Here is a 27494-nt window from a genome sequence, read left to right as displayed (position 1 = left end):
TCTGCTTGGGTGACAACTCAGCAAAAACTGCGCCTTCATTTTGACACATGAACAAGCAATCAGGTGGCAACAAGTTACCCTCATATAGATTTCCTGTAGTGTTTCTGCACGTGTCCTTGAACTTCAGCACCCTCTATCTAGTAGATAGAGTTTTAGTTTAGGACTCAGAGGGTGAACTGGACAGCTGTCTCAGCCAACAATTCACATCCTGAACAATGGCCTGCATGGCTTTTTGCCCACATACAACTAATCTGTTTTAAAATAATAATATCTCAAACACTGGTGCTTAATAGTAATATAAATTAAGTCTGGCGGCAGTTTTTTATGGTTACTGTTTAATGACATGATCCTACTATGAGCTTTGCCATGGTGGTAAAGGAAACCATCACTGCAGAAACAGTTGCAAGATCAGGGCCTCAACATTTTGAATGCAGTTAAAATAGTTGAGTATAAATGTATTAAGCCCAAGATAATTACACAAGAAGTAATCTTAACTGATATCAGCTGGAGATAAAATGTTTGTTCTGTTTTACAGCGTTTACAGAATTTCAGTGTTCTTCATGTGTGTCAGATAGTCTTAATGTTCTTAAGGAGCTATATGTATATTTTACAGTTAAATATGTAAATACCTTAAAGTATGGAAACTCAGTAAATAAAATTGTCATTGCAAAAAAAGAGGATTCTTTTCAGACTCAATAAAAAAACCTCACAAAAATTAATTCAACGGAGCATGATACAACTTCACAGCATATGGGAATAAATTTACAATGTATAATTTTCATGCCAGAATACTTGAGTTATCAGATAATGTATTTCCTTTCAATGATTATTCTGCAAACCATATTTAGGCCTTTCTTACAATAGAAGCTTCACTGTATTTCAATTCAGAGTGCTCTTGTGTGTTGTTCACCCATCTACAAAATAGTTTTCCTGTTTAGATTGGGGAAGTTAGGATAAGGAAAAGAATTTGCTTTATTCACGTGTTTGGCAAAAATACTCTAAGCCATCGAAGTCTGAAGAGAAAGAAAGTAGCACTGAAGAGAAAGAAAGTAGCAACAGTAAATAGTTGCCTAGAATAAATATAGCAACAGTAAATATTTGCCTAGAATTTAAGATTTATGATAATTGAACAACTTGTTACTTGTGTTAGCTGAAAATATTCTTAAACCAATATTATAATATGAATTATTATGCACTGAGTAGATTTCTAAGAGCATGCCTGTATTTCTACTTCTTAAAATCAGAGGTTGGTCTTATGGACAGGGGGCCTGATTTTCATTTATACTACAAAATCTACACTTCTTTTCTCAGTGGAAAAGGGATTTAAAGGAGAAGTAAATAAATATAAGAGTAAAGCCCACTGTACTCCTAAAGATAGCAAAGATCTCAGGCAAGGAGTTTCAGTCCCGGGAGCAGTAGTCATGAGGAGGGGCTGACCTAGGCTCAGAAAAAGTAGCTGCAGGCAAGGAGGGGTCCAAGTTCAACAAGCATCTAAGAAAAAGAAGACGAGCCCAAGCCTGCTTATAAAGGGGAAGGTGACATACTGCAGTGATGGTCTGGAAGCAGAGATATCGGGGAGCAGAGGGGAGCTGGTGAGATACCAGTGGGCCAGCTGCAAGAGGTCTGGGTGCCAACAGAGCAGAAAGAATGGGGACTACCAAAGCCAGCTTGCAGTTGCATTACAGAAGAATTAGTAACCCATTTGATCCAAATTTTATCAGGTCAATCTTTTGCTTTCTGTAGCCATGGCATTTTTGATCTGATCTTGAATGGCAGAACAGCATTCAATGTTGTGGTTAACCACAGTCTTACTGTAAATGGGACTCCAACCCTGACTGCCATTTATTATGCACTGTACAGCTTCTATGTACAATACACACATCTCAGACTTTGCCAGTGCAAAGTGAAAGATGAAGACTAGAACCTCTACTTATTAGAAAATTAAGTTAAATTTCCACAATTAAATGAATGAAACATTTAAGAATGAAGTGAGAATAGCTTATTTTCTGCATAGGTGATAGAATTGCTAACCTGTGCAATTCAAAGAAAGGATTGCACAATGAGAGGGTAGATCAGAATGCCATCTTTGCACCCATTTAATTTCTAACCAAATTAAAACTATGCCATTCTGTGCTATTTCTATAATGTCTTAAATCCAAACATTTGTGAAATTTAAAAGTGTTGTGGCTAAAAATTCAGAGCTGATCTTACCAATGGACCCACTGAGCCAAGGCCTTAAAACCTGATTGGACTCCTGTAGTCACTAAATTTCTACCCAGGAGCAAGAAACTGTTCACACATACCTATTTGCATGATTTGCTCTAAACATCTGGGCCAGTGTCACAGATGAGAAGTAGCCTGCTTACTCTCTTGTATCCGTTAGTGAGAAACAAGTACATTTGGCAATATCTGTATGGCAATTCATTCACCAAGAAACAGAACTAAAGAATTTCCAATGATCTCCCCCACTCAGCTGACATGTGCTTTGTGCTTGTCTCTTATGCGGTAGTGGTATAGCCAATATATACAATATATGCTCTTCACAATCCCCACATCTGCCTCCTTTCCCCCATCCACTGCAGTCTTAGACCCCCACACACTTTTCCCTACAACCTGCCACCCTTTCTTTCCCCTTTCCTGTCCAGTTCCTCCCCGTGTTTGCAGCACTCATGGCTACTATGCCACCACTGTCTTCCATAGGCTATACCGTCTTTGTTAGATCTTCCAGCTTGGCAAGAAACAATGTGCTCTGGCTGGGCTACATCTACAGATTTCACCAAGAAAAGTGATTAGGGCCTGAGCTATCCCTACGTGTCCCTCAGTTCTGGTACTAAGACAATCTTTCCTTGTGCCCACCTGCAGATTTGCACAGCATTTGCAGGAATTACTTATTTTTGAGAATGTCTTTTCTGAGAAAACAAATCACAATATTAGATTTAGCTTGATCGATGGATTAAAAAAATTAAAAAGGTTAGACTGACACACAAGCATAAGACTCATTTTCTTAAGAAAGTAAATTAAAACTATTAATATACATATATAAATTTAGCAATTTCCTTTAATTGCTGTGCTACTGACTTTTGGTGGAATAAACTGTAGATGTGAAGGAAGAATCTCGATAGTTGCTGCTTAATGCCAGAACACAAAATGAAGTTTTACAAATTCTCACGATTTTACTGACTTTATTTCTGTATGTGTTTATTATATATCAAACAGGCTGTGGCTTCATACAACTGTAAAAAGTGGAAGCCTATCTTGTAAGATTGGGAGAATATTTTGCAATTATTATCTATGGGAACATGACTGACAAAAATTTTTACTGGGCTATTTTTAAATGAATAATTACAGTAAATTTTAAGTTGTAGCTAAAAATGTAGAAGATAGTATGTTTAAAATTTTATTATACATGCTTTACACAAATAAATTGTATCAACTTAAAGCATACAGCAAGTAGCTGCTGATCTAATGCACATAGTTCGATCTAAACTTTATCTTACAGAGTGAAATATTACGTTTGTGAATCATATCTGTGCTGCAGGGATTTTCTCTCCCTGGTAAAGGAGAAATTGGTCATGAAGAGGAAGAAAAAACAGACAATGATTTCTGCTCCAAATATTATATCACGGAAACATAGAATAAGTTGTAGGATGACTTGATGACTTACCTTGTTTGTTGAACATTTGGTGTCTGAGTTACAAATCAGACATTGGGAATGAGCTGCAGCGATGCCAGAGATAGGATGTTAACATCGGAGGGGTGGAGGAAGGGAGGCAGAACGAAGATTGAGGGTAGTCTGTTCTGGAATCTGTAGCTAGTAGAGCTATTGTGTAATTAATCAGAAGTCAAATGAAAAAATACATATTTTTCTGAATTGAAATCCCTTGTGTCTATTACATTTTCCATTTTTCTGAAACAAATTAGACCCGTAGAACATGAAAGCAATCTGGAGTACGAGAAAATAAAAGGGTGGCCTGTGCTTATTCTTATAAAATAATTCCTGGTATAGGTTTTTTTGCCAAGAAAGTCTGATACCATGTGAGTCGTGAAAATGGATTCCACAGCATTTTCTTTATTTGGGCATTTTGACCTATAACATCTGCCCAAACCCATGTCTGAAGCACCTCATCTAGTACGTGTACGTTATCGCAGTAGCTTTGTAACTTTGTTGTGGCATAGAGGTACCTGCTTCCTGACTAGCTTTGTATTTTACCTTGTTTCTGCTCCTAGAAGTGTGTCCCAAACAACAGAGAAATTTTGGAGGGGATACCCCTTGTTTATCACTCTTCAGCTAGGAACACTGGATTTCTGGAAGCACATTGGCCCACCTTCAATGGAATAGGCAGATGGTCATCAAACACTGTCTTATAGCCTGGCAGTTACAGGATTTACTCTTAGAGGGGGACTTGGGATAGTGTTGTGACACCGAGCCATGCCTCTGGCACATAAACTACAAAGTTCAGATAGTCTGTTGTAGTCAGCATTTCCTATTCTCTAGCTCAAGGTCGCTTGTAACATTTTCAGAGGTCCATGTTCTTGGGATGTGCTCACCTCGGGAGCTGCGCATTGCCTTTCACAAGTACCCCACTCTCCCAGGTAACTGTACGGAAAGAGGAGAAATACAGTATCGGTGCCCTGGATCACTCATGCAGTGCATAGTTCCTAATTATTTGGCATGACAGCAGCTAAATTGAAGGTGTCGGAGTGGACCCTAGATATCAATTTCAGCATTTGTTGATGTTACGAAGTAGCCAGATGGTTATTTTCTGTATCAGTGATTAAACAAAGATTTACTAAACTGAGGATTTTTTTTAAACAAAGCACTCCGACCACAGATACTGGGGCAGGCTAACCATTGCAGAACATTTCCATTTGTCAGTAAGCTTTTGCAACCACCAAAATATCCCTGGCTATTATTGTTTGTGGAGATATTGTGAAAGCACACAAGACAGTGTTGTGTGAGCCAGAAAAAAGAACCAGCTATTAAATTGAATTCCGGTTTTACCTTAACAATAGAGTTATTTTATGCCATTTTTCCCAAATTCTACTCAATTTTAAAGAGGGGGCGATGGAGTCCTTAAAGCTTACTGTGAGGATTTTTTATGTTTTTTCTTACCTACCTCTTTGCAATGGCAGGGTCTAGGTCGTGTAGTTAAAGGAACATTGTAAATTCTGAGAGGCACTTTTCAAATACAGAAAGATCCCTTTGTCGTCATCATCCTCATCCCCATTGTGCTGGAATATGATAATGTGGTAAATGGTGAGATGTAGTTGCATAACTCTGAAAGTTGGCATGTATTCCTTTAAAAGGAACAAGAAAGAATAATTTCTCTGAACAAAATATTCGGACTTTACAATGCCGTATTTTGTTACAGAAGCAAATTTTCTCTCTCTCTTCCCCCCCCCCCCCCCCCCCCCGTAGACTATAACTAATCAGAAGGTATTTCAAATTAGAGTATTGGTAGACTGGACCAGTATTTTTGGGGCAGATGTCCATTCTCACTGGCAAAACAGTAACCAGCATTCAAATAATTAGCTGGTTTGTGAGTGCTCAGAGTCCAAAGAAAGTGAGAAGCAAAAAGCTAAACTCAAGATTAGAATAATTGACAAAATCTCTTTTACCTTTTTAGGTACATGGAGAATTTTTCTTCATCTAGGTTATTCAGTGCAGAACTGAAGTGCAGTTCTTTAGAAGTCTTTAGGGTTTTGACATTTTCTTACAAACTTTCTTTTTTTCTCATTTCTGAGGGCAAATTTTTTAAAAGTACGTGTCTTGGAGGCTGAGTATTTAGTGCTCATTTGAAAGCTTCCTTCTGTTTTTTGGAGAGTTCCTTCCATGTCTCTGACACTTAGTGGAAAAATAAAGACTTGAAAGTCTTCTCTGATCTGTCAATTTGGAAGGCACACAGCAGTATTAAGATGTTATGGGATAGCTTTATATTCAATAGGAGGACACAACTAAAAGGACCCATGGAGCCTACGTACAAGAGCTTTGGAGTAATTTGGGGAATTTTTGTTAGATTATTTGTTGTGCCCAAGTCTCCTAGTCTTACCTTGTCTTCTGGGCAGATGTGCCTTCTCTCCAGCTGAATAGATCATCTGCCAATCAAAGGCTTTTTTTTTTTTCCCCCCAGTCAACCCATGATAGGATTTGTAGAAGTTCACTCAATTCAATGACTTCCTATTAGTGAGAGATTCTAATCTAGGATCTATGGGCCTTGGGGAATGCAAGTTTTGTTTTGCTTGCTGAAGTAAGAAAAAAAAAAGAAAACAAATAAGAAAATTATAATGTACAATCTCCTTTTACTGTAGTCCACATGGAAAATGAGGGCTGCCCTCATCCATATTTATACCAAAAATGGTTCCTATGTTCAACAGACCACCATGCTACTAATCTCCTTGCATTTTTTTTCCAAACCTCATTCTCGCCCAAGATGAAAGTACATTCCATTTACTACATGTGTTGTGACCTTTTATTTTTTGCTTTTTTTTTTGATAGAACTATGGGATTTAGTAAGTCAGCAAGACTTTTTGTACATTTGGGGATCAGTGTAAAGAAAAAGCTATTTCCACTTGGTGCTATTTCAGTGGATTAGGCAGTGCATCAAAACATACGTATTAGCTTGAGTGATAATACCTCAAGGTCTCATAGCTCTGCTGGGTCTATGATAGCTTCCTTGATGCTACCTGAGAATCTTGCACGTATTTTTCATCACAGCACTCTTGACGTAAACGTCTTATACTCTATGTGATAGGAATTCTGCAATCATCTTGTAATTGGTTCATTATCTAGATGGCACTAATGGAAAGGAAATGAAGAGTCCACTTCAAAAAAGAAAAAAAAAGTTCAAGTACAGTACCATACCAACAGTGGTTCTTAAGTGTGCTGTATTTGTGTAAACTCCCCTTCAGAGTCCAGCTTTCAGTGGATTCTTGGGTGTAGTGAAAGAAATGAAAGTAAGTGGTCTGATGGCCCACTTATAACTACAGCACTGCAGGAAATTACTCAGGGAAATCTGTTGGTTACTGTGTCTCCGAAGATTCCCAATGCTTTGAAACACAACACATCCTCTGGTGGGAATATTCAGATGGATTGTTCAAAAAAACACAGTAAACATTTTATAACTGTAGTCAAGGCACATAATATTTCAACTCATATATTTTATATGCTTCACATCTGTTGTCAGTTTTAATTGATTTAATGTAAGTGCTCTTTTTTATTTAGAAAGACATTTTTTATATTTAGCACTGTAACTAATGTCTGCAAATATCATGTGTTCAAAACTTCTTCTTGGCTATATTGACACTTCCCAATGTACAGTGTTTAAAAAATTTGGCCTGAAAGTCAAATTCTCCTATCTAAACCAGATCTTTAAGTAGTGGCTTCACTTTTGCATGTGTCAAGGTAATAACCATACAGTAAAAATAGACTATAATGTGTATATGAGAAGCATCAAGCACAAAGTTACTCACTTTGGTGAGAGCAGCTGTAAATTTAAACAAACGTTTATTTGTCTCTGTATATGATGGATATATAGACATACATACATTTCTTATCCTATTCTTTTCCATGCATCATTCATTTTATCGTGGTCGAAAACTACAACTTACATATAACAAAATGTCATTGGTGCTATGTTCTTCTAGCACTTAGTTTCCAAAATACTTGCAGTTTCATTTGTGACAGAGGGTAATTAATTTGCTCATGCAGTTTCTTTCCTTCTTTTGATAGTGCTAAGGCTCCATCTGCTACCAGATGTCTTTCTGCCTGACTGAGATGTTCCTGTGGTCTTTGAAGACTAACTTACGTATTAGAGGTGAGCTGTTACCCGTTACTAAAAACAAAACAGCAAAGGTTGTTGATGAATATTAAACTTATATAAAATTCTGAATACCCAAATGAAGTGGTTTTTATACTTAGGAGAAAGAAAATTAGGCAGCAGTATGATGTTTGAACTTGGTCAGCTTCGTTGCTTATCTCATCATAGAACTGGAGCATCCTTTCAAGTAAAAAATGTTAAGATTATATTTAATTGGATGCATTTTCCTTTTTAGGAAGCTATGCCCTACTTGACTGTAAGCTTCAGTTTAATGACTAGTTTGGGTAAATGAAGTTCAATAGTCAAGTGATTTGCAGAGGCATTGTGATTTGTACTTAGCATGAAAATAAAAAATTACTGCATGTTCTGGGTATTTTGCGTGATTACTTGAAATTTTATACTTACAGTTTATCTTATTAATTGATTGTTCCAGGAGACACATGACTAATTACTAGCCATGTAGAAATTACCTTCATTCATCTTGCCTTGCTATTGCTAAAATATACTACTAAAAAAAAACCCACTGGTTTATAAGTGGGCCATATCAAAATATACCAATTATAGTGTACAATACTTTTGTTGAAATATTATTTTGAGTATTATTGACAATTCAGTTGAATATGAATGAATATTCAGTTGGATGTTATTATTCAAATATTGACTCAATATGTCTTGGCATCCCATCTTTGTGTGAGAATGTTCTGAAACAACAATAATATAAAAAAAGTCAAAAGCTGTATTTCATAGAAAAGTCTGATGGTTCAAGTAAACACATAGTTGTGATTTACTGTAATTAAAGATGTACTGTGGCCTACTGTGCCTATTTTCCGCTTTGACCTTCTTGCTTCCTCTCTGTCCATTTATTCATTGCCTACAAACATCATTCTACAATTCTGAGGCAGAAGGGAGGACTGCTGTCTTGTTTTAAAAGCTGCCTGCCATTGCTGTGCCTTCCCTACATTCCTCCATGTGAGGAATTTCTCCCCATGGTGTATCCCTGTCTGAGTTTAGAAGGAGACAGATGCGGTGTCAAACTAATTATTTTAAAACAATGCAACTTAAAGCCACACTCAGATCTACTTGGTGGAGCTTGCTGTGGCACATCTAAATATTTACCAGTCAGCCACATCAGGAACTGGCTGGTGTGGCTTGCAGTCCCAATGTACCTGAAACATCCAAATTTCTTTGCCATGGGAACCAGGTTGACAATAATACCTATAGATTAAAAATAGTGGATCCTTTGAAAGGGCAGCTTTATGAGTTCATGAAACTTAAAAAAATCCTGTTGTCTTTAGCTCAGCTGTGTCAGTCATCAGAAAACATTTTAAGTTATTCTAAGGTACACTTTTCACCGCGATCCTTACCTTTCCTTGTGAAAGAACACAAAAGATGCTAAGCAGGAAAGTGGTAAAAATACTTTTGCATGTTGGCAGCTGGAAGAGACTCAAAGTGTATGTGAAGGAAATGACGGCTCCAAATAAATGTAAGGACCTGTCACATTCTCCTTCAGTCCTTGCTTGCTGGTTCTTGAAAGTCCTACTGGTATGCAGATTATATGCTGTAGTGTTTCCACTGTCGTTTGTATTTTAACACCTAACGCTCTGCTCCAGCTAGCAAAAATTGAGATGCTGAACTTTGCTTGCTAAGTTGTGTTTTGTTTCCAGTGTCACATCCATAATTAAATATATTTACCTTCAATTGTATAGATGAAGATATTGGGATCCACCAGTACTACGACAAGAAAGAACCAGGTAAAATATAATAACCATAACTAAAACTAAACAAAACTTCCAGATGTTCAATCTTTGACACCGACCGCTTGCTCTGAAAACTGCAATTTCGAATTTCGTGTTAATGTATGCCTCTGTATTTCTATAGAGTAAGGAAGCACAGAAAGAGATTATCTCTCCCAAGTTACGTCAGAGTATTTAAAAACTTTTTATTCCACAGAAGAAAAAACATTGAAAAATATTTACATAAAACCAACCTTTATGTCATTAGAAACCTCAGTGGGATTTTATACTCTAAATTCTTATATTTTATATTATATTTTATATTCTGTTCAGCCCTTTCACCTGCTGCACAATACCAAAACACCGTACTAACATCACTAACATAACTGTGAGGGACAGTGCAGTCCAAGGCTCGGGCCGTTGGACCCTGGCCGCTGCGGTAGTTGGGTGTTTGCTGGAGTCCCAGCAGAGGGCATCGTGAACGCGCAAGAGTGCCAGCCCTGGCCTCCTGCATCCCTACCTGGTATCTGAAATGGCCATTTCAGAGTGAACGATCAATTTTCTTTATCTGATTAATCCTGCTAATCCTAGAAGTTTCACGATGGGCCAAAAGGTCTATTCGGCTAGAGTTACTTCCTCTTTGTGGCCAGGTTAGAGCGGAGGCTTGTGCAGGCATCCCGTGGGCTGAGTTTCGTGGTTAATACGCTGTCTCCATGGCTCTGCTGACAGACTGACTCAGCTTCTCTTCTGCGTTCAGTTGCAGCTCACTTCACTATCTGATGAGATTGGAGGCTCAGTAACGCCGGCCCACCTGTTGGGCTGCACAAGCCTTTCTTTCACTGCAAATTTAAGATATCTGCCTTACGAGGTGAAAACATCGGGGCTGTCTTAATGTTTTGTAAATTTCTGTGTTTTATCAAACTGTATGAATCTTCTCTCTAATATTAATATTTGCTGACAGCAGTTGTAAGGATTATCATTTATCTTTTCATCCTTTCTTTCCTTTAGCATCACAGATGAAGCATGGTTACTTAGAAGAGAAGCAAAAGCTAGCAGAATGTAAGGACATTTTCTGAGCTCCTTGTTAGAGTAAGACCAAATTATTAATTTGGATTGGTGATGCCCCTGGAAAAGCATTAAAAGAACTTCAGACTGCTTCCAATGTAACTGTCTCCACATGCCATCTAAGACAGACGGTCACAGAACTACACAGCACAAAACAATTGAAAAGTTGTCATTATTCCTTCCTGGTATATTTACAATCTGATTTTTTCTGTGTCACTAGGCATGGTAGTGTGTATTGCTTCTCAAATCCATTGTCAGGAGGAATCACAAAAATAATCACAATCCAGATTTTTCCTTATGAAATTTACTCAGCAGATGAGCAATAAACATTTTCCCAATCAGCTCTTGAATTGAAATACCAACTGCCTCAAAACTGAAAATTATAACTAAAATACTTTCAGCCAAAATCAAATTCCAGGTTAATAATCAGCTGCCTTCATAGAACACTTTTAGCTTTGAACCATTTACACTGTTCCTGCATTATCTGGTTAAAAGCAATTTCAGTTTATGCTATCACACAGCAGTACTGTGACAGTTAAAGATTTTTATATTAGTACAACTTTTCTTTAGCTCAAGTTTTAAAACTCCTGCATAGTTATTATTGCTCAGAGCATTCATTAATGTTCAAACATTATTACATGACAACTCTGAAAAATCTAACTGATTTTTAGACAACTTCACAAAGTGATATGTATGCTGTAAGAATTGCCTTAACATTTTATCTTATCGTAATGAAAATTCACGTGGAATTGTGCGTGTGTTTGAAGGCAAAATGTGTTCCAGAAGGATAAGTTATTTGCAACACCATAAGGTGTGTTTGGAGCAGGCTGAAGCCCCACTGGGGATGGGTATAAAGGTGCACGCAGCCATGTGGTAAATCTACACCCGCTGTGGAGGGTTGTGTGTCAGTCAGAATCAATACAGCTCTGTAAAGGTGGGGAGGTGAGAAAGGGTTATAAGTAGGGAGGAGCTTAATGGATTTACATCCCTTGTGCTCTGTGTAGCATTATCTTACAGGCGCTGCCTGTATGAAGAGAGAAGCAGGCCCAGATAAACCCTGTTATACAGAAGCCCCAACTGTTATCTTTTATACGTGTGACATGCAGAAGGAACACAAGCTACTGTACCTTGTTGCTGTAAATATAAGGGTGGCCTAGGCACAAAGCACTGTATAGCACATTTCTTAAAGAGGAGCACTGGGTAACTTTATTCACAGCTGCTGATTTGTATATATAGTTTGGTATCTGTACAGGCAATTTCCCATTTTGCATATGTGGATAAATATTCCAGTATTTATGAAGGCACCCATTGAAAATGTGATCTTACATGCCTAATTAATATTATCATAACAGTTCCACCAACACTGGCTTCAGTCCAATAAAATACAAAGAGAAGTTGTATGTTGGTGTGCTCTTTTGTTGATATATGAAATCCTTCATTTTTTCACTCCATAGCACTTCTATTGTAAGCTCCTTTTTGCAGGGAGGTTTAAACACAACTGTTAAGTCATTCAGTCTGGAAGTTGGCGTACAAACTGACAGCTTGGAGCTCAAAACTTTTCATCAGGTTTCCTTTAAATAGGCTAGATTTTAAAAAGACGTGGTTTAGTTTCTCATGGGTTTTATTGTATACTTATGAACAGAAAACTGCTCATTTTTAAATTATGAAATTTCACAAGTTATTAGAGCCTGATTCTCAGCCATGAAACAAGCCAATTACTAGCAACTCCAGAGGAAGCTTTGCCTCCTGGTTTCAGGATTAATGTATTAGGCCAGAATTGTCACAATAGTTTGCTGAACATTAATAAATTTGTTAAAGGACTGTAGCAGTCATGCAGTTTCTTGTTTGCTTGACTTGGCAGATTCTTCAGACCAAATTTTCAAGAACAAATCCTATAAATAAGTATACTTCATAATCTAAGTTATGGCGTTCACAATTACCTGTTGTTAATACCTCTATATATGCATATATTCATGTATATATATTTTGCAGACATGTTAGTGCCTGCTTTTTGAAATTAGGCAATGAAATGCTGGTTCAAAAGAATCGTATCTGTTTAGGATTTGATAACTTGAATCCGAGTTAACATACTGAATGTATTGCAAGTGCTTGGCAGCTGGGTAAGATATTACATCCCGAGAGCTTTGTACACAATTGCCATGGTGAAGTCATGGTCAGTGTGGATATTTCATGCTAACTGCTCTACAACAGAGCCTTTCAAAAGGATATCATTTGACAATACAAACCAATAGAAACCATAGCCATTTCCTTCCAATTATAGGTAAGTTTTATGTTTAAGGTAACTCCTAGAAATCTTAGTTTTGTGTTTCCATGGAAAAGGAAGCTCAACTTGAAAAACTTTTTTTTTATTATATATAAATGTATGTTTGTACACACACACACACACATGCATATATGTATACAGTTGCCTATATATACACATTTCTGTATCTTTTTTTTTTTTTACTTTTATTTGCCAGCTCGAGATTATCCTTGGATACTGAAAAACAAGCGACCAGACAAACTGCGAGATACACTCAAGGAGGTAGAGGTATGTTTCAGAAAGTTTCAAATACAGCAACATATAATCCGGTTTTCAAACCTCTTTCAACAGTTTTAATTTTCATAAAGATCCAACTCTCCCAGTGATGATAAATGTGCTTTTGTCTGGCGGGCTGTTTTAAAACAGCTGCATCTTTGTGTGGCATGCTTCATCTATAAACTTTAACCGAACCGATAGTGACAATATGTACTGCCAACTCCACTCTGTTTTCTGTTGTCCTTTAGGACTTAATGCAAAACAGTCAATGTATGCTGAGCAAATGGAAGAACAAACATATCTGTCAGGTAAAATGTTTTGACAAGCTTTTGCAATGTTCAGTCAGTGGAGCTGAAGAGCCATTCAGTGATTGATGCAATAGTGTTAAAATGTTAACTAACACAGAAAATCATTGGGTTTTTTTAATATACGGGCTCTTGTTACCTAGATTATGTTTATTTAAATTTCTAACCTGAAATAGATGCTACAAAACAAAAATCTGGTTTTTATCAGCAAGAAAAATTACATTAAAGGGCCCTGATTCTGTGAGATTATTATTATTTGGGGAAACTGAAAGCATCCTGTACCTTAAAATAGCAGGCTAAGGGAGCAGTTAAAATATGTAGACAGGTCTGGAATCTATGTTATGTTACATTTTTATATCTTAATTATTTACATGTCTGTCGCAAATCTTTTTACTTTGTGCTTTGTAATATGGGAGGGAAGCTATAACACTAAACCAGCTAGATCGTTAATCAAGTTATGGAACAAAAGATATTGTGACATGTGGCACACATGTGGCTATGTTCTCTGTCTATATAAGTTCCACATATTGTATACAAGAAACAGCCTTTCACATCCTCATTAATACAGAACAGTAGGGTAGGTGGGAGATCGGAACATGACACGTGCTCTAGCTCCTTAATCACAAGCTTGTTCTGAAAAACATATCTAATGTATTTTATAAGTTTCTGCAGTCTTCATTGTTCATGAGGAATGTGCATCATATTTGAAGCTGCTTTGGCATGGGCAATACTTGTAAATATTACTAATACTGTTTCTAAAAAGAAATTTTGTGTTCTAACTTTTATGCTTTTTCAGATTCATAATTTTTTTCTTCTAATTCATGTAGTTCCAAATGTGTGTCAGCAGGATGAATATTAAATATTCGAACATTAGACAGCTGGAAATCCAGAAATGTCTTTAAGAATAGCAAAATTTTTAAATACCTGACATGCCAAATAGTATGTAGTCTTTTCATATCAATAATAAAGATATTGTTGTCTAAGCTACATTTGCCTATCAGATATTATCGCTAGTAAATGTATATCATTCGCATACCGATTACATAGTATCTATCTGTGAATGTTAATCTTCTAGAACGGATTTAAATATTAATTGTATGCTAATTTAGAGGACAATATTTTTTTCTGTTATTGTTGTTCTGATTAGGAAAGGAATTTGGTTAAGAAATACTTAGTCAATTAGCCATGAGTGTATTCATCTGCTTCCCAGTTTGCTGTCTCATCATTCGCTTTTCCCGTCCATTCTCCCTCTATCATTTTCCTTCCCCTCCCATCTGTCTGTATCCGCCCGCATTCCTTACCGATACATGCTTTGGAACAGTGAACTTCTTGCCAAAATTTGATCATCCTGCCTTTATAATATAACACCTTTGTTTCACTATCAATTCTGTATAAAAATCTTTTTTTTGACTTAGCATCCTCTAAGTAGTTTCAGGCTTACATAAACAAAAAGGAGACACATGCAATTTTACTTATTTCTTGTACAAGATGGGAAAGAAGAGAGATGGACGGTTTTATCTTAGTATATTAGGTCTGGCTCTATATTGGATTGAATCATGTAAAGGGGTAGCTTGATAAATTGAATATTTTTTTAGGTTTTTTAGATGGCTTGTATAGCTAGAGTAGAAGTGATTGTATAGCTTATAACATAGCCAGAGTTAAAGTTATAGATAAAAATCATAGTCATTTCTCTGTCCTTAAATTCTGCTTTTGGTTTCTCAATCACAAAACAAGATTTTTTTTATAAAATAATGGCTGATAATTGGAGTCTCCCAACAGGGTTTAGAATGTTCTGCCAAAACAATTGTGTTATTCCACTTTCTGTCTTCCTGAAAATATAAGCTCTCCAACAAATGAAAGTAAAATAGAGAAAAATGAATAATTTGGGAGAGTCTAGAACAGAAAAGTTGTCTTCTATCAATTTTTATGTCAAACGGTTTGTTTTTCTGCTGCTCATCTGTCTTTGAACATTTTGCAGGAATAGCTGGACTCTCCCTTTTTGATACAAATGTTCCGAAGCTTCTGGAAAAGATGTTGTACATTTATTTTTTAGTTTTAAGTAGGAGACTAATTAACTGTTTCAGCAGAAAGTGCTTATCACATAATGGTGTGATCTATGTCATAGCACAGCTGTATTCACATGCTATTTTGGATGGATACCAGAGCAGCTGCTAGTGGAAAAAGAAGAGTCCATGTTTGCATTAACTTTCAAGTGTAATAGAAAGCAAAATGTCAGACAAACAGCATGGAGAGCATGTAGTGAATTACCCTGACTGCCATAATTTTCAGTGATTTAGGCTAAATCTGAGTATATGGTTTAATTATAGTATCTTTTTTTTAGCTCTTTGAGTTTTAGTAGCAATACAGTGTCAAATAAATTCATTTATAGAAATTAAAATAGTTAACGGCCATCACATTCTTCAGTAAATGTTCTGTGTAATTGAATCTGCCATATCTTTAGCTGAACCAGGAAGAGGTCCCTTTGTGTTGTAATAACAATATGCTATCCAAAAACTCAATGGCTGTTGTACCTTTAGCAAGACAGAACAAATGGAAAAAAAATCTGAAAGGTGATACAATGATAACAAGACTATCATTTAAAAGAGTAGTATGAGTTCCCTCAGATTTTGTGAAAAACAAGCATAGGACTGCTGCTGGTGTGCCTTCTGGCACCTAAACATCACTATTCCTAATCCCTCACTGCTTCCTCCAGCACTTCCAGCTTCTAACTGGCACACAGGCAAAAATCGTGGGCTATAAATTTAAACATGCATCTGCTAAAAATAAGTGTGCTGTCAAGTTAACTGTTTGTGTGCAAATGACCAATTAGACTTCATGCATATGCCTCAATGAAAAATCTAGTTAGTTTGCATGGAGATTATCTTGTCCATTGTATGAATGTATTTCTCAAAATTGGCTCTTCTAGATGAGTTTGCCTAGAACTACTATAATGCTGGCCCAGCTTTCTACCTTTCTTGATGTTTCATTTTATACATCAAAATTTCTCCTATTACTATTTTTATACAATCAGTGCATTAGAAGTTTCATATTTACTTCCTTGTCCATTGCAAAAAAAAAATCCATTGACCTTCATTTTTGTAGTCCTAAGTATACATTCTAGTACTGCTTAGAGCTTCTGAAATAGGTGATGTGCCAGTTGACGTAAACATAACCTAGACTGTACAGGGATTTTTGTCAAGGAGCTTGCTCTCCTATTTAAAAGAGCTTAGTTGAGCCCTAAAGGACTGAGGTCTTTTCTTTAGCTCTGTTCCTACTTGTTCCAGTAGGATCTGAATGCACACCATTTCTGTATGGTACTTCTGAACCCCAACTTTGATGACCTGTGATGAGTTGCTGAAATAATCCTGTAATCTTCAGTTAGTTGATGTCAAAGGAAAATAAAATAAATAGACCATAAAAGAAGGATGACGGAAAAAAAGACAAGAAGTCTTTACAATAAGATGCCACTGTACTTTTTATAATTAAATAAACAGTTTACTCCTCGGCTTTCCCTGCCGAGGAGTAATAATCTAAGGAATTAATTTTATCAGTATTGTTGAGTTTACTCAACTTGGCTCTGGCTGCTTCCCTTCCTCTTGGTCTCCTTCTCTAATTCTTTGGAATGCTTTTAAGTTTTGCCACAAAATCATGAAATCAATCCTATGAAATGATGCCATTGGTTCAGGTTTGGTTTTACAATATAAGGTAGTAAAAAATAATGAGATCTAGCCGAAACATTTGATTTCCAACTTTTTTGAGTTTTACATTTGCATTACGATGTAGAACTAAACACATGCCAACACTGAATTATTTTATATAGTATAAAAGCCAAGCACTAGCTGTGAATCATATCTGTTACCTGCTAATGAAAAAGATGTCTATATTCTTTGCTAAATTTGATTTGATTTAACTTGATTTGTGTTGCAATTTACATACGTATATGAATGGTTTTTATGTTACCATCATTGACATACTTAGAACTGGATTCTGAATTGAGATACACAGCAATATTTGCTGACACGGCTTGATATATCAGCTACAATGCCCATAAGCAAACTGAATTAGCAAGATACGTGGTGACATACAGTAGCACATCTGATATCAAAATCAAGACATTCTGGCTACAATACATGAGAAGCTAGTACCCATCACCAGTTACTAAGAGGTACACTGCCCTCATATTAAATTGTTTTGGTTGCTTTTGATCACAGCCATTAATGTGTTGTGTGGTTGTAGAGATTTGGAGCTAGAAGTACAAATGCATTGATTATTGTGAAACAGTAACGTGTAACAACAATAACTTCATCTGTAATAAGGCATGCAACAGAGTAATTACGGTAGGGTGGCTAAGAAAGCAATCTGGAATGAAGAGGTGGGGAAAAACCCTGGGAACCTGCTTGAACAAGAAATGCTTTGCAATTCTTTTCTCCTTTTGCATATTCCTTTGTTGGTTGGGCTCTGTAAGGGAAAACAGTTTGCAGCAATATTTTTTACAGGCATATTTTCCTTCTCTTCCAATTTTAATCAGATAGAAGCAAATCCTGGCTTTGCTCTGCAGGTATCTTTTTAGGTAGAAGGGCTGATAAGCAGCTAAGCTGCATGAATGAGGAGTCAAGGGCTAAGGCTTCCGAGGATAAAGGAATCCACTTAAGTACATGCTTAAGTTCTACTAAAGTCCATAAGTCGTGAGCCTGTACTTAAGTCCTTAATAAAAAGTAACTCGAATACGTACTGGAGCGCTTTGCTATTGGGGAAGGGAAGGGCTAAGTCGTCCCCTGAGTATTCTCTGCTCCTTCTTATGTCTTTCTTGCTCATTGGAGAGCCATTCTTGGCACACAAAGTGCGTAATTCCTTCTATCAAAGTCTTCATATTCAACTCCTCAGTAACACAGAAATTAAGCGGCCCTTCCTTCCCAGCATGTAGAATGACCAGATGCCCAAACATTTTACTCGGACTACATTCAAGTACAAAGGCTATGCCTATTCTTCCTATAGGTATGAAGTCATGCTTTCATATTTTGTTTAGGAATACCTTGAGACTGTTAAAGCTGTAGAGATGACTCTTCTGATTTCTGTTTTTCACATCACAGTACTTCAGTCTGAAAAATTTGTGATGTGTTTCATTACTGTGAGCTTCTTTCCCTAATTTGATATCTGTTAGATGGAATGACTTCATGCCTTGTGTAAATAATGCCTCTTACGTTTGCTTTTATTCTTTAGCAATGATGGGCAATTCCCTTGAGCAGTACTTTTTGGAGTTGGATCATTGTGTATCTGTGTTCAAGCCAAGTTTGCAATCTTCCCCATTTGCTTTATATTCATTATGATTGGATTGCTCCCATCCACCAAAATATGAGCTTAACTATGCAAGCTTATGTATAACAGCACTTAAATCTTCTTATCATGTAACAGTCTTTGCATAGACTACATGGTAAGTAAGGAAGTGAAATAGTGAAGTTCCAATTCGAGCACATAAATATTTTCTCTTTTACAGAATATTTTTGATGAAAGAGAATACAGAATTGTAGAATCATAGAATCATTTAGGTTGGAAAAGGCCCTTAAGATCATCAAGTCCAACAGTTAGCCTGACACTACCAAGTCCACCACTAAACCATGTCCCTAAGCGCCACATCTACACATCTTTTAAATACTTCCAGGGATGGTGACTCAACCACTTCCCTGCTTTATTTAAATACTTACTTGTATTTCGTGGTAAACTTTAAGAACGATTTAAAAACAAGCCCCAATTCTAATCCAAAGGATTTTTAAAGCGAAGTGGAAGAGATACTGACCTTACATGGCCATATAGTGTGTAAGGTCTCTGATGTACTTTTTAAATTTAGACTCTAAAGTTCCTAGAGGGAAGGACTTAAACCTGTGGAGCACAGGTATATTACCAACTATGGTAAGTTATTATAGCAAAAATTTGTTAAATTAAAATTTAAGTTTTGCCCAAATATCTCAAACTTCTGTGTAGAATAATGGGAAAGAATGTTTTACTGTAAAAATAAAGAAGGAGGGAGCGCAAAGGGAGAAACAATAAAAGCCGTGGAAATGATACTATTTTTACCTACTTTCTGTCGTTCTATCATGCCATACTGATAGCATCGAGAGAGATCTATGCAATATTGAAAATACATAGCATTGGTTTAATGACTAGTTTCATAGGTGCAAAGCAAAGCACACCCATTAGAACAATATTTTATATTTATATAAATGTCTTGTCATCATACACTGGAGCAGTTTTCATAGATTTCTATTCTAGCTCTGTAACAGGTGTGATATATGTCATTACCAGGAAATGAACATATAGGCATAAAGTGAAATACACTGTGAAACAATTAAGAGTTACAGAATCCTAACCTCATTTGTTGCTCTCAAGTTAAGAGTTTGCAAGCATGTCTCTATACAGCATGTCGGATGGACATATTAGATGTCAGCAGAATGACAAGCATGTGGCCTCATTGAATAACAATCATTCAAGATCACTGACCATCTACAGATCAAAACACATTTTTTCCTGTGTTTTGCTTCTCCCCTTTACCTGGATGGGTGGTATATATCCCTACTCTGTCAGGTAAACCTAGAAGCTACAAACAGACTTCTGATTCACTTAGGTTATTCTCCCAGGTTAACTCCAGGATGCTCTTCTTGCTCCTTGCAAGAAAAGGAAGCATGGGAGCAACCTACCATTACAGTAACATTTTCTGAGGGAAGAACATAGCTCCCAAGCAAAGGCTTTGAGGAAGACACGAATTGGAGAGTTTATTTATATGACTGCACCAGCTGTCTTGTTGGCACAAAACACTGAAGGATTTGGGGTGTTTTACCCTTCTCTGGCAGGCTGATATTCATTCATTAATTTAGAACTGATCTTTCTAGAGTATTTATGTAATTTTGCTTGATCATTGCTTGCATTGTAGTTTGTCAACTTCTGGTTTCAACCCCCACTTTTTCAACTAGGTTCTTCGGACAATTACAGCTAACTGTAGTCAAACCTTGCTGGACTTAACATTATCTAGTTGGAAATAGATTAGATAAAATCACAATTTAACTTCAACATAAGGATAAATTGAAGTTTTGAAAGATTGTAATAAAAGCTGCATGAGTGTAACTGTGTCTAACATTTTTACTAGGACAAAACCTTAAAGGACATCTGTCATGACAGAGAATATTGAAACATTGACTATATATATTTATCAAACGAATGAATGATTAGACTTTGGCAGGATGGGAAATGATCAGTTGTTCTTAACAAATTCATTTCACATCACAGGTATTTTTTTTTTTTCTATTTCAGATGTCACTAGAATTTCTTTTCAAACTACTGTGAATTGACAGGAAGATAGATTGGAAAAATGTTGGTTAAAGATATTAGTCAGGGCAAGAAGGTAATTTATTTAAATATGCTTGTCCTGTTCTTTGCTACAGAGAGCATAGTAATATAGCAAAATATGTAGAACAGAATTTTCATAGCTGAATTATTGGGAGCAGAGCATTGCACAAGAGGCAAGCTCAATTAGATCACTACATTCCTGTCCCCCGGTACTGGATTGTACTACTACAATCCAGTAGATCTCACTGCAAGGAAGTTCACCTGGTGTTTATGTACAAGTGTGTTGTACTAAAAAGTGTGCAACCACTCTGTCTCACAGCTCTAGCATAAAACAAACAGGGATTTTTATGCCACATCCTAATACAAGAGCAAGTATTTCTTTAGTAGTAATTTTTTTAAAAGCACAGAGATTTCTTTAAAAATCTGCTGTTAGAAGTAGGAGCTGGAGTCCCAGACTTCTGGCCTTTGGTGAGCCCTCTGTACGTTTCTGCAATGGTCTTTCCACTGAGGATTCCTTTGGCAGAAAAGATTGTTCAGCAAGTTTAGGGCTGGTATAGCCTCTGCTGAACGAATAATGATTTTTTTTTTTTTTTCACTGATTAGAGGGAGATGAACCTAGCTGCCAGAATGAGTCCTTCAGAACTGCTGCCGTGTAACAGGAATGAGAGCTGGCCTGAAACTTTAACTTACACACTGAGGTCATCTAGTCTAGCAGCTTGCAGGATCAGAGGTGGCACTGGAAGATGAATTAAAATACACTTGTGTTTTCAGTACTGCATGTGAAGATCAAAGTCACAGTAGTGATTTTTTCGCTGTTTTTACATCAAGGTTTGTGTAGAACCCAAGTTTGGCAATGAATTAAACAATTAATATGGTCAGAAATCTTTTTTATAAACCCCTGACTTTATCTTTTACCGTGTTATTAAGAAAACAATCTCTCTCTAATAAAGCTTTTCATATACTCCTGCTACTGGAGTAACTTGGCAAAGTGAGGTCAACTCACAATGGAGCAGGGAATTTTATGGGGTTTATTTTCTGCATTTCTTTGCTGTAATAGTTGCATTCAGAAAATGACTAAGTTTAATGGTTTAATTATGCAAAAAGAAATGGTTTTCATAGCTCCTCCCACTGAGCATTCTCTCTCTCATACAAGGTACGGCGTCAGAAGGAGCTGATAAGTATTGTGACTTAGTCTTCAAGATTATATGTATCATTTAATTGAGATTAATTAGGCAGAAATATTCAGTTAACTCTGAAATAAGCCTCTGACTATTCTGTCCAATGGTTTAAATTCCTTCTTTCTAAGAGAGACATCTATAACCTTGTGCTAAGGTGTATATGGATTTATTAGGAGCCCACATCTATCACTGTGGTAGGGCATCATTATTTAAGTTAAACAAGATGTGAATTATCAGAAATAACAAGGACAGCAAAAAGGTGCTGGTTTTAATCTGTGATAATAATATAAAATTACATGAAGCCCAACTTTATATGTTTCTTCATGCAGGCTATGCAGTTATTTTATACAGAAAAAATCAGGTCCATGGATGATAGAGTGATCAGCGTCATCCCTTTACTCATTCGGGACAGAATTTTTATCTCCATTTTTAACAAACTAATTCAGTACATTTTTCTGCAACATTTGGGGACTTAGCATGCATCTTTTTCAAGTGTTCAGCAATTGTAATTCTTATACCTGTATAATTCAGTGTCATATTACACCTCTCCCTTTCATTGAAAAAGCTTTCAAAGTCATTATACGACATTTTAACATCAACGATAAGTCTTGTTGATAATTTTGAAAATTAAATTACTACGTAATGGACAGCTGCTAATATGTACCTTGGAACGTTTCACTTTATTAATGATTCTTGATGCCTTGTTTTCTCACTATTTGGATTTAGCTCCTCTTTCACTCAGGTATATTGGTGTCCCTAAGCCTTTCTGGGCCACAGCTGGAGAAAGTGGTGATTGACAGGACCCTGGTGGGGAAGCTCATCTCCGACACCATCAGTGATGGTAATTACACCCACGTGCAAATCAATTGCCTACATTAACAATAGAGTAGAGAAACAGTATGTCAACAGGTAGACTAATTATTGCCACCGGGGACTTGCAAACACAACAAGTAATTGCATGTAAAGCCATAGTTACAACCCTCAGGACTAAGAACACTTTAAGAATAATATTTAACATCAAAGTTTTCAGGCTTGTCAAATACTGAATGGGTTTCTAAAATTCAGTCTCTTACACATTTTAATCACTGTGAACATGCCATTTGAACTTGTCATGTTTATTTCATAAGTGGGAAAATGGGACAGAACCAAACATTAGCCAACTGATTAATTACATGGGATAGTTATTAAAATATTTACTTATTAGAAAAGGCTGGATAACATTAGTTATATGGAGGTGTTCTGCTTTAGTTTCTAGATTTCCAGAATCTCACTATTGTTATTAACTAGTGACTGATAAAAATGAAGTTTTAGTTTAATGCAGAAGAAAACTTATGAAAATGTACTAGTTTTCAACAGCTTTATAGTACGACTATAGCTTTTTCAATGTGTCTCTAGAGAGCTCCACTGAGAACCCAACCAGGTGTCAGTATCCTGGCATCTGCATGATCAAGAATATGGAATTTTGGTGTGAGCCAAATTACATGTGCATTATCTTCGAAATTCTTAAAAAGTAGACCCAAATTACATCCTTTTAATAAGAATATATGCTAGATTTAGCTTTGATCTTTATTGATTTATTTTCCATACCCAGGCATCTATTGAATATAGATATAGGCCTGGTTATTTAAAAAGCTGCAATACTGTGTCCCTCTGATCTTTTCTTATCAGTATATTGTAGTGTAGTCTTGAAAAATAATATTAATATAACTATGTTAGTAGAATCTTTAGCATCAAAAAACTTAACCCTAACCTCATTTTTTATCAACTAATTACACAGAGAGCGTAAAACACATTTAATGTCTTGACTCCTTTTTCACTCGTTACTTAAGTTACTAGATTACTAATTCCATCTCAGATTTTTCTGCCCTCTGTTTCCAGAGGGAGGATTTCATACTTTCAGGACAAAAAGTAGGAAAGCATGGAAGCTAAGGTTATACCCAAATTGAAGTTGTTTGTAGAACTTATTTAGAATACTCTGTCTTTTAAAAAATACTCATAAATAATAAATATATAATTAAATTATACGTATCTCGCCTTACATTGGCTTAATATGTCATAGAAATACAAGTATTTTTTTAAAAAAGTACTGCTAACTAAAAAAGCTTACAACTAAAGCAATAATAAAGCAACAAATATGTTTTCCTACAGTTATACCACTCAAACTGCTATAAATAACGTTATATAATGGTTTGTCCTTATTTCCACTTATTCAAGAATTTCTTAAACCTCCATGTTTGGTAATACCCATGTCTGAAGCTGAAACAGGACTGCTTCTGTTCAGTAAAAGCAAAACCCTCAATATCTGTCATTGCAATAAGGTGTGGTGGTTTTTTTTCATGAACAACAAAAGGTGATACTTTTGTTACCCACACAAATAGCGTTCAAAATACAAATTTTTATACTGAACTATCCTTATGTGAGAACGATGACATAATGTTGTCCTAGAATAAATTAACTTTAATCTGACATAATTGCATGTCTTTCCAAATCTAGGTTGGAATTAGGGTTGTGATTATAAAGTTGGCCAAAAGAAATTCTATATTTAATACAAGAAGTCTGTATAACAATAATAGTTCTTATTTTAACAATTGTGTATATGTAGAAATGGGTAAGATTACAATCTGCCAAAATTACTTATGAAATGTTGTAATTCTAACTCAGAGTAGCATGCCCTTTTAACATTTGGAATAAAGGTCAGATTGTGTGCACAAAATACAGAATTAAGGTTGCATTTATAATCCTCCTACCTCTAATAAAGTCCTCCTGATTTTTATTATTTATAGGCAAAATTAAAAAAATAAATTTAATTAGAAATTATAGAAAAATTGCTTTCCTAAAAGAAAATAGTATTTCTCATTTTCTAAATTATTTTGTGGCACTGAGGTCTTGCAATACTAGTATGTAGAATATTAACTACACTGCCTGCCTTTTTAGGGTAATCTGACTCTACAGCATATGGGTCTTCTCTGAATAATGGTCTATGCCCATAGTTGCATTCATGCCGATCTGGTCTCCACTCCTGCCCCAGACAACCACGGATACTGAAAATCAAGGGACTGCTAGTCTTGTTCACACCTGCCCAGGGATCTTTGAATCCTGCTTTCGTTCCTTCAACAAAAACAAATTTCAGAAGCGTCTGAGGTGTGCTGTAGGTCATCTTTAATGTAAACTATGTCTGTGAGGATATCAAAATATTTTAACTGTGTACATATTGATGATACTATATTCAGTGGCTTTGAATTTTCATGTGTGTTTAGGATCTCAGTTATAGCTTCTAACTCACCATGTTAGATACTTTATCACCATTTCTTTTTTTTTTCAAAAGCTAGTGTTAAATGTTACATTTCAAAGGCAGTCATTTGGCTTTAAACTTTACTGTTTAGTATTTGCATACCAGATACTTCAGAGCTGTGCCAGTACATGACTATTGGAAAATAAAATTGGTTGTAAATCAGACCAAAGCAAAGCTGAGTAGCCAGTTTTCACTGCTTATATGTAAGACTAAACTGTCAATCTACTTAAGGATATATAAAATATGTTTAAGAATCTAGGATATTAGTCACAAATGCTTTTTTTGTTTGTTTTTCAGGGGTTGTTCCACGGGGTTTTGTTTGTTTTTAAATCCAGTTCCACTTTACTTGGCATTTTCCTTTTAGCAGAGGTTTCTGAGTTTACTTTCTGAAAACAGCTTACTGGCTTTACTTTAAACCTGATTCTCATTAACAGTTCTTCAGTGATCTGGTACTAGTTACCCTGATGACTCACTTCATTCTCAGACATCTCTTTAAATGTGGGCACTGCTTGAATAACTGGAAAACACTTGTGAAAAATCCTAGATACTATTGTCTAATTAATTTTCATTGTCAAATTAGTTATTCACGTTTATATCGAACTGTTTTGGTCTAGCACCTCCTTATGATAACAACAGGGATTCCACTGCACTTTTCTAGACTCCATGGGAGTCTGTTCCATCTTGGTTACCTGTGTTTTTTGGGTACCCCCATGTGGAGCTTTCAACAAATTCATAACCCCTCTAAAGCATAATCCTGTATGTAACAGCCTCCTTGGTGTCTGCAGCCGCACCCAGAACCTTACAATGTCAAAATACCAGATAAACCTCAAGTGCTAATTTGCATTTATCGTCCTTAACACAAGCAATGCTAGGTGCATTTCCAAAATACTGGTGGATGTTACCATAAGAAAAAAAAATTGAAGGCTGAACCGAGATGAAAATGAATGTGGAAGGGCATAAAACATATATTTGAATGTATGGTAACTTGATATGAGATAATTTATTCATGTTTATGTAATCGGAGTACTCCCTAGGCTTTATTTCTCATTTCCAAGAAGGTCCTGGCAGGATGACACGTTGATGTCTTTTAGGAGATTACAGAGGCTTCAGTGTAATATTTAAGACACTGTCTTGAAAAAATTGCTTTTTGCAATGTCTCACTGGAAGGGTTCGGTAATTTGTTTTGTTACTAGAAACAGGTATTACAGCAGTGACAATTTTTGTTTGGTTTTCAGCTGTTCTTACAGACAATTTCATCATCTTGTCATTTGAGGACCATAACCAACTCTGCTTTATTCAGTTTACAAAGAAGATGGATTCTCCTGATGTAAACAAAAGACTGGAAAAACTCTCTTGTTTGGACTTTAAGGTATAGCTGTAAATATAGCTGTATAGCAGGTGACTGTAAATACTGCAGTAACTTTACATTATGAATCACTGGTACTCGCTGATACCGTAGAGCAGTATAAATTGCAAACCTTTATATAACTGATCAGAACAGCTCAAATTCTAAAACCGGCAGTTATCGAAAAGTCAAAAAAAATTACATGGCATTCTGAGTTAATGAGTTAAAATACCATGCCAAGAGGGATCCAATTTTCTACTGTATTTAGGTTAAGGGCTCAGACAGACAGTTGAGTTACCCCTGCTTAACAGATTACCTTGTGTCAGTTGAGCAGCAGTAACTGACCCTTTGCACATTCTCAGCATCTAACAAGCATGAAGCAAAATCTGTAATGGTAAACCTCAGTGTAAAAGATTTAAGCTAATGTGTTTTACTTCTTGTTTGCTGTGGGCTAAAAACGCACACATGGTCAATTACTATGGCTCAGCTGATATACATGAACTCATGAAGTTATGATAATTCAGTCATCTGTCTGAGCTCCAAGAACGTTGTAATTCTTTGCAGAAATCTTAATTTTCCCTCTAGTTACAGTAATTGTATTGTTGGGAGAGTTGGTTTTACAATTAAGCCACTGAGCTAAGACTCAAGGTACAGAAGCTGAGTTTCTCACCACTGACAAACTGTGTATGTGACCTCAGGCAAGTGACTTGGTGCCTCTGTATCTCAATTCACTACTTACACAGTGAAGATTAAAATACTCCGATTTTCCAGCCCTTTATGTATGGGTTTGTCTATACCACAGTCACAGCAGTAGCTGAAAGGTAGTCTAGAGGTAGCTGAGCTGGCTTTAAACTAGCCGGTTTGGATGTCAGTAGAAACCAG

General features: G+C 36.2%; 1 protein-coding gene across 5 annotated transcripts in view; it reads left to right on the top strand.

Moving 5' to 3' along the window:
* The window catches only part of WDPCP (WD repeat containing planar cell polarity effector), a 160030-nt gene that overhangs the window by 42623 nt on the left and 89913 nt on the right, over window positions 1-27494 (top strand). For all 5 annotated transcript variants that reach the window (XM_076334985.1, XM_076334986.1, XM_076334988.1 and 2 more), the window contains exons 3-9: window positions 7730-7814; window positions 9524-9568; window positions 10559-10609; window positions 13096-13166; window positions 13403-13462; window positions 22702-22816; window positions 26503-26636. In XM_076334985.1, coding sequence (XP_076191100.1) covers window positions 7754-7814; window positions 9524-9568; window positions 10559-10609; window positions 13096-13166; window positions 13403-13462; window positions 22702-22816; window positions 26503-26636 — 537 coding nt within the window. In that variant the 5' untranslated portion in view covers window positions 7730-7753. The remainder of the gene's footprint in view (window positions 1-7729; window positions 7815-9523; window positions 9569-10558; window positions 10610-13095; window positions 13167-13402; window positions 13463-22701; window positions 22817-26502; window positions 26637-27494) is intronic.

Source organism: Aptenodytes patagonicus, chromosome 3 (assembly GCF_965638725.1).
Source record: "Aptenodytes patagonicus chromosome 3, bAptPat1.pri.cur, whole genome shotgun sequence".
Lineage (NCBI taxonomy): Eukaryota > Metazoa > Chordata > Aves > Sphenisciformes > Spheniscidae > Aptenodytes > Aptenodytes patagonicus.
Note: the sequence above shows the minus strand (reverse complement) of the source record. Positions and strands in the feature narration are given on the sequence as shown.